General features: G+C 39.4%; 1 protein-coding gene across 1 annotated transcript; it reads right to left on the bottom strand.

Moving 5' to 3' along the window:
* Positions 1–1,172: 1,172 nt before the first annotated feature.
* On the bottom strand, positions 1,173–4,517 carry stmn4 (stathmin-like 4; the record flags this gene model as incomplete). The annotated part of the gene is made up of 4 exons (XM_083899115.1): positions 4,436–4,517; positions 3,662–3,867; positions 1,711–1,902; positions 1,173–1,232 (listed from the first exon to the last, which is right to left on the bottom strand). Exons 2-4 carry the CDS (start codon positions 3,839–3,841, stop codon positions 1,173–1,175), a joined length of 432 nt encoding a protein of 143 aa, XP_083755241.1. The 5' UTR covers positions 3,842–3,867; positions 4,436–4,517.
* Positions 4,518–8,719: the final 4,202 nt, after the last annotated feature.

Genomic DNA, 8,719 nt, shown 5'->3' on the forward strand with positions numbered 1-8,719 from the left:
CATCTTAAAGCAACTGTCAGAGCACAGTGACACATGCCGAAGCCAACTGATACTACTGCATACTCAGCCAGGAAAACAAACCTGTCCAAATCCTTCACTCCTCCTCTCTGTGATAGTGTTGTTTTCCCGTGTCCTCATTTCTATCCTTTCTATGCAAATGTGCTTTGGAGTTGTGCTTAATGAAATAAGAGTGCAATCAGTGCTCTAAATCTAAGAGACTCAAATGCACGTCACTGATCTACATTTACGCTGACGTTTCACAAAGTCCAGAAATGGCAGAATGGGAGAGAAAAGCCTGATGTTTATGGATATTTATGAGCTGTTTTTTTGTTTTTTTTAATGAGGTTCACTGAGTTTAGCACACACACGCGCACACACACTTGTCCTCAGAATGACTGAACAAGTCCAGAAATGCTGCAGCAAAGAATTAGTATCTGAACTGTGGAAACAAGGGAAATCTATTTGTATTTTTATTTCTAAGTGTGCATGATTGTGACTTCTGTTACTCCTCTCTAGTATTTGGCAGATGATACGACTTTTTAACTACATGTGTGTCCAGCACTACTCTAACACATCACTGAACAAGTTAGATTACTACTCCCTTCTTCTATGAGCAGTCTAATTGTAAAGAAGTTCATTGTTATTGGGACTTTGTCTTGTCTATCTATTTTTGGTTCTTTTTTTCTTTTTTTTAACCCTATGTTGATTTGAAAAGCAGTTGCTTTAGTTGCTTTAAAAGTAAACATGACTTCGTCTTCAGTGTTGGTGCCAAAATTGCTTTTTTTGATATAAAACGTCACCACTTAACACAACGATGAAGCTGCATTTTAATGTTGTTTTGATGCAGCTTTCATTCCCAACCAAACAAGCACAACAGACCCTCTGTCAAATGAGTGAAATGTTTGTTTAGATGCCCCCCCCCCCCTCCCCCACCCACTTTTCTTTAGAAAAAAAAAAAGGCGCAAGAATTCTTTGTGAATGTCAACATCAAACGTTGGCTAAACTTTGTACAGCTTTTTAAGAATCATTACAGCATACATCAAATATGAACATTTTTCTCTTTCTTGGAGTTGTTTTTGAGTTCTTTTTTCTTTCTTTCCTGCACTGTTTTCAATTTTTTTTTACCCCATTAGTCCCAGCTCTCTGTCGCTTCACAGCCGTGTTCCTCTCATCTACCGGCAAGCTTCCTCCTTCATCTCCTTGTTCTTCCTCACTTCTTCAGCGTGTTTGTCCTGGCAGACGAACACACAGACACAGAGACACACAGCAGCGTTAGAGTCATTAGCATTTATGAATATGTTTGCATTTTAATCTGAGGTGTCAGCAGAACAAGGGAACAACACTAAAAACACTTTCCCACCTCGTGGAATATTCATGATTACAGAAAGATTTGAGCACAGTGTTAAAATACTTAGGGCTCAACAAATAAATGTCACAGTTTTAGTTTATAAAGCAGCAGTAAAGAAAGCGTTTACATGAGTTCAACCACAGCAAGCACACATTTTTTAAATACAAATACATTAGTATTTATCATTTACATCACTGCAATACTTCACATACTTACTGTAAATTCACTGTGTATATAATATATACATGATATATATATAATATACAGTATATACACACAAACATAAATTAAATTCTTTGTATTTTTACTTCTATTTGTCCATTATAGTCATGACATGAGAGAATTCCATTTCGAGACCGTACCTTCTCCTGCAGCCTCTCCAGCATGGCAGCCAGCAGAGCCTCCCTGTTCTCTTTATTAGCCTCCATCTTCTGCTCCAGCTTCTCCTTTGCGTTCTTGATGAAGTTGTTGTTTTCCTCGAAGGCCTTCTGGATCACTTCGCGCTCGTGCTCCCTCTTCTCTGCCAGATGCTTCAGCAGCTCAGCCTCCTGGATCTATAGGAACATCAGCGACAGATGACGAATCTCACCGACTTTAACTAACCTAACAAACTACAAAATATAGCCACTAAAACTCAAACACAATAAACAAGACTCATGTTGAATATATATTATATATACAGTATATGCAATACCTACAAAAGGCCACTAGATGATGCACTCAGATTGCAACTAATGCAGCTGTCTGTTTTGTAAAACCATAGATTGTGTAGAAAATGATGCAGTTTGTAAGTGTGGAAGCCAGCGTGGAAGTGCCTGAAACGTGTATTATCTTGAATAGCCATCAGGGGGCGACTCTTGTTAGATTTATGATGTCAGTAAATATTAATGGCCACAATCATTATTTTCATGTCTAACTTTAATATAGCCCACTAGCATATAGCGTGTTTATTTTGTAAATTATCATTATATTTAGTGTCAGATAGATGATATAGCAGGGTTTGCAAATCTCTACTCATACAGCGATACAGCTTTCACTTTAGTGACAGAATATTACCAAAGCTATCGAACCAAGGTCGATCTTAGTGTTAAAGCGGAAATAGACCGGAAGTTCCAATTAACGTTACATTAACTTGTTTCTTTGGTCAAAAACCTCCTAGTCGGTTTCAGCGTCAGATAGTTCAGCGTCAGAAAAGAGGGATTTCTATCGGCTCGTTTACAGCAACTAGGAGGTTTTTGACCATAAAAAGAAGTTAATGTATGTAAGTAGACCTCCATAACTAACATATATGTGCAACAGGACCACTCTATGTGAGCTTTAAGTGCACTGAAGTATTTCTTGTTTGTCAAGTTCAATGAGACACGAGACACTGACTGTTTCTATCTGAAACATAAGTTTTTTATGCTCCTTATAATGTAGTTATTGTTATATACTCCTTAATTGTGTCGCACTAAAAGTTAATTGTGAGGTTGCGTCAAAATTCACCTCTGAGTTATTCGCAATTTCATAAGAGCAAAGGTCTTTAGTCTTGGTCCTAAATATGTTTCCATTATTGCTCCTGGTGTACAGACTGACTGTATCTAAAAAAGTCTTCCAGTTGCAGAACCAACAAATTTCCCTTTTCATGCCTCGAGATTTGTCATTCGACAAGTGCGTTAACATTTTACATTACGATATAGTGAGAAGACAGTTAGAGGAACAGGCTCGTGTTTCATAGACTTTCATTTAAACTTGATTCACACTGGAGGACAGTGTCTGTTTTTATATACAGCCTATAACACAGGCACCTGTCATGCCTCAGAGAATGTGTTGCAAAGATTGAGACAGTGGTGACCTGATGATGGGTCGTTAGAGCCGATATCAGAAGAACAGATCTTTAGTTTGGTTCATGCTCTAAACTCTGGCTCAGCTTCATGTGATCTCTCCTCACCTTTGCCCTCTCCACTCCTCCTCCTCTCTCCACCTTCCTCTTTGCTTGATGAATACGAGCCATTGTGTGCGTGTCGTCGCATGATTTTCCTGGTACTTTCATGTCCCTCTTTTCATCCCTCCATCCTCCCTCTGCTTGTGTTTCCTCCCTTCATTTCCATCCACTAATGCTCCCTCCTTCTTTCCTTTCATCTATTCGCACTCTTTTCCTCCTCAGCTGATAAATCATGCTGCATACAAAGAGCGTTGGCAGACAATTGACAATTCCTCAACAAGCTGCAAATAGCTCGTGTTACAATTTAGGGTCAGAGCATTTGGGTTTGTGTCATGATGCACACATTTTTGGAAAAATCCACTCCCACGCCTTCCACTTCTCTCCCTCACCTTTCGCCTCTCCTCGGCGGCTTCCAGTTTCTTTTGGATTTCCTCCAGGGACGGGTCACGGCGCTGCGGCATGCCGGCGTTGAGCTCTGGCACACCGTCAAAGGAAGGGGGCTTGAGAATGACTTCGAAGGCCTGGCCTGATGCTCGCTTATTCAGTTCAATCACCTCCACTTCTTTCATGACGCACCAGCCCAGGTCCACTGCATCTGTGGTGTCGGGATCAGGCCGTGTTTACATGTGATTCATTTGTTTAGAAATAATACATGTGAATCTGTGGTTGAGAGAAATGTCAAATATACTAGGACAGTAGGGGTCGACTGATATGGGCTTTTATCTATGGCCGATAATGATGCTGATTTTTAGAAACTGATGATGGATTATTGATGCAGATGTTTTTGGCTCGGACATTAAGCTGATTTTCTTTTTTCCTCCATCTGATGAAATATAACTGTTTAAAGAGAACAAATAATATAATCAATTTGAACAGTCATGGTCTATATCTATAGTCATTTTAGGTCTTCACAGCAGCACAATTAGATTCTGTGTTTTCTATGAATGAATAATTGTATATATAACAAAATATTTAATAGAAGAAACGGGGCATTAACGAACTAAATAAATAACGTTTTGGATGAAAAAAATACTTTTGGTGACTCTATCGTGTTTAGATAGATACATTTATTAAGTTTTTGAGAACAAAAAATAGACTATTACCACTTTTAAATAATAGTAAAATAACAATAAACACGGAACAACATTTTATGTAGATTTTACCTTCTGCCTTATATGTTGGCTTATCTATGGTCCGTGGGTTCAGGCAGGCGCAGAACAGAGACACCAGGGGGAGCTCTTTGACCTTCTCTTTGTAGGCTGAGGACACACACACACACACACACACACACACACACACACACACACACACACACACACACACACACACACACACACACACACACACACACACAAACACACACACACACACACACACACACACACATTGTGTTGACTCAAACCAAGTGATGAACAAGCATTTTCAGGAGTGGTGATGTCATTCTCCTCAATGTCATAGTGACCAGTCATTTTCATCACAATCCTAAATAGTAATACTGATAATGATGTGATCTATGATCCAGATCATACATTTGTTCTGTTTTTTTTTTAGTATTATTATTATCTCTACAGGACCGTTATTATCAGTGGACTGTGCAGAGTAAAGGAGAGGGGGAGGTGTGCAGTGCAGTGCAGAGCAGGAGTTTGTGCTGTGGCTGCATTTACCTGCCAGAGTCATCTTCTCACTGCGTCTGTTTGTCTCCAGGGATGATCACTGTCCTTCTCACTCTGTCAGAGACACACACACAGACAGAGGGGAACGATTGAATGAAACAGCTTTGACAGGAGAGGCAACACAGAGAGAGAGAGAGAATTAGTGAGACAGAAAACTGCAGCACACTTGTGTAAGCTCCTCCCATTAAGGTCTATTTCAGCCAATGAGAGGCCGGCGCTTTACCTACAACTGCAAATCTGGGCTACAATAGAGGGACAGTCTTTTAAAGAATACAGTAGTTTCACTTTGCAGGGAAATACTGAGGGAATCTGTGTCAAATACAAATGGCATGAATTTTCACAGGATTTCCATAAATCTGCATAAGATGATGTTAGACTATGTCATTAACATTACTTGCTCGTGCTAATTGTGTGGAACACAATGAGGAAACTTTTCAATCTGTCACTGCATTTGCTGCATTTTTCTTTAATAGATGCTTTAATAATTTAATAGATGATCAGTTATGTTTGTGGGGACTCAAACAAACAGAGTTGAATAACGTGTGGGTATCTCCCAAGACGCTTCCTTCCTTTTTTACGATCAAGCATTTTAGCTCAACATCACCATTCATTTGCATATTCATTAATATTAGCCACTGTAGCTATGAACATTCATATTTCTCAATGTGCAAATTAAAAATGTGCATACAATAGCTGCTTGGGGACTCACTTTCATCATTGTATGAGCACTTTAGTGCTGTTTAGTTTCCACATTATGCATATATATGTATATATATATATGGCTATGCGGATGTCGTGTCAAACATTCCACACAGCGATGCCCAGAAATCCAAACAACACGAAGGGAAACGTTTTTCAGTGGAATGCGACTTTAAACCTATTTTGTTCTGGTGTTTCTGCCTCGGCCATCTGTGCTGCAATGAATCACAGCTGTGACACAAGTGGGAGGAGCAGCTGTAAATCTCTGAGAAGATGCAAGAGACGACGAGAAGATGTAAAAAAACTAAACAAAAAAAACAAAAAACAAAACAAACCAGGGCATCGGTGTCTCACCACCTGCTGAAAATTGCTCCCCAAATATTTAAAACAGAGCTGCAATATGTTGCAAAGATGACTGTGACACACAAAAACACATCCTGTTAATCACAATAACGATCACAACATAATAATGATGGAAACTCTCAGGGTTTGTTTTTTTATGTCTGCCAAATTCTGGGATCTTTGGCATTTTGGACTGGAATGTTTTGAATTGTATGTGAATGAATGTGTGTGTGTGTGTGTGTGTTCTTGTACTTGCAGCATCCAGAGGACCAGTGAGGGTTTTTAACCAACAAAGTGAGGTCATTTTTACAAAGTGGGGACATTTTGGCCGGTCCTCACTTTGTTTTCATTGAAATCACTTCCTCAGGTTGTGAACATGCTATACTCTGTTTTTAACAGAGGTCCTCAAAAACCCATTTTCCAGCCCTGGTGTTTTACACACTTTTTGCTCTGGGGCTCCACCTGCAAACCTTTTATTGTACTGCAGTCAGTAGTTCTTTATAGATGTCATTCATGAAGTGTATTTACTGTGTATTTTAAAGTGTATTTACTGTGTTTTTACAGTTTTTTTCCCCACAGTTTTTTTACCATGTATTTATCAGTGTATTTACAGTGTATTGTCACTCTCAAACCTCATGAGTCCAGTGAAGATATTTGTAAGATATTTGTAATTTTGTTGATTTACATAGTGGAAATGCTGGTCCTCATTTTGTCAGCACTACCCGGTCCTCAATATGCAGCAAGTACAAGAATGTGTGTGTGTGTGTGTGTGTGTAGGACATCATGGCTTTAATCAACTGCATCTCCATCATTTTTGAGACATCTGCTATGAGGAGACAGAAATACACGATTCCAATAAATGAGTTCAAGATGTCGATCTAAAAAGAAAAGCTGCGCGTGATAAAAATATTTTCAGAGATATTGGAATGTCGGTGTTGTTCCTGGGCTGTAACACCAAACATGGCCACAGGGGGATTGAGTGGGGATGCTCTCAGAATTTAAGATTTAAAACTTTAAACGGGTTTTCATAAAAACAGATCCCAGGAGCCCTGTCACGGCATGGGGGGCCAAGACGATTAATAGCTTTTTCAATCCTGTTGTGACGCCCCTGTTTCTTGTTGAAAGCTTAAAACAAAACAAAGTGGAAAAGCTATTAAGCTTTGTCATGAATAAATAAATCAAACCACAGTGATTTTTCCCTTTTAATTTGCCACACTTGTGGCCCTGTGATGGACTGGCCACACTCTTAGAAATAAGGTGTTCTAAAAGTGTTCTTCTAAAAGGGCTGAGATTCTACCTGGAACCATTTGTTTTTCAAGGGTTCTTGGTAACACTAATGGTTCCAGTAAGAACCATTTTGATCCAGAGAACCCTTTAAAAACAATTTCCTGAATAAAGGGTTTTAAAAGGGTACTTGGTGGAACCCTCCAAAAGGGTTCCAGATGGAACCTTTATAAAAAGGTTCTACCTGGAGCCAAAAAGGGTTCTCCTATGAGGACAAGCCGAAGAACCTTATATGGTTCTTCTTTGCACTTTTGTGTAAGACAGGAGTTCATGAAACAAATCTACATATGATACTAAGTTACTGTGTCTTACACATGAATACCTGCTGCAGCAAAATGGATCACCCTGCAAATGCTGACCTTTTCACAGCCCAGTGCTCAGCCTTATTAAGTTTGCTTTAATTCTAGGATTCTGTAACATATGCAGTCTCATTATGCACCAGAGTCAGACTCCCTGTGTTCAAGAAGAACAACAGACGGAGAGTTAAACTTTATAAAACTAATCTTCACCACAGTGTGCGACAGAGAGTTTCCTGATGAGGACATAAGTTAATCAGGCAGCTGGGATGGTGTCTACCTGCTCTCAGTCACCTCCCCATTCATCTCTCCTTTCATTATGTAAATCAAGTCGTCTGAGAGACAGTAGACGAGACTAGAGGTGATTTTGCATGTTATTGTGTGATAATATTCCAGCATAATGTAAATCAAATGATCTGAGAGAGAGAGACAACACCTCTGCACCTCAGTTAGTGTCTTTCTACAGCCTTTACTTTACATCTGTCCTGATGTGGGAGGATTTGACAAATCACAGGACAGTTAAGAGACACAGAGAGAGAGTAGGTTCCTGTTGGCTGTTGTATTTCTACAACCTTCAGTGGGAAGATCACTGCAGCCCCAGCAACAACTTCCTATGCTGCAAAAACAACTAAAATAAAGGGATTTATAAATGCATGTCAACTGGAGACTGTATATAAAAATGTCTTTCAGTTGTAAAACAGATGTCTGCTTTGTAGCCTTGATATATATGACAATATGTTGTCCATTTCCCTCTAAATTGGAACTTAATTTACTAAATTGACATCAGGTTCAATTGAAAAAGACATAAAACTATGGCAATTGAGACAATCTTTTCAGAAAAATGTTTACTGATGGTGAAATACATGGTAAATGATGCTAATAGTGATTTATTGCTATTAATAATAAAATAAAAATAAAATAAAATAAAAAGTGAGAAGTCAACTCTTCTATCAATCCATCCATCCATCCATGTGTAGAACAAACGCTGACACACACACATGCACGCACGCACGCACGCACGCACGCACGCGCGCGCACGCACGCACACACACACACACACACACACACACACACACACACACACACACACACACACACACACACACACACACACACACAGCTGACTCTCCTCTGCTGAAACCACCCAGGTTGC

This window comes from Microchirus variegatus, assembly GCF_963457635.1.
Source record: "Microchirus variegatus genome assembly, chromosome: 12".
In the NCBI taxonomy this organism is placed as follows: domain Eukaryota; kingdom Metazoa; phylum Chordata; class Actinopteri; order Pleuronectiformes; family Soleidae; genus Microchirus; species Microchirus variegatus.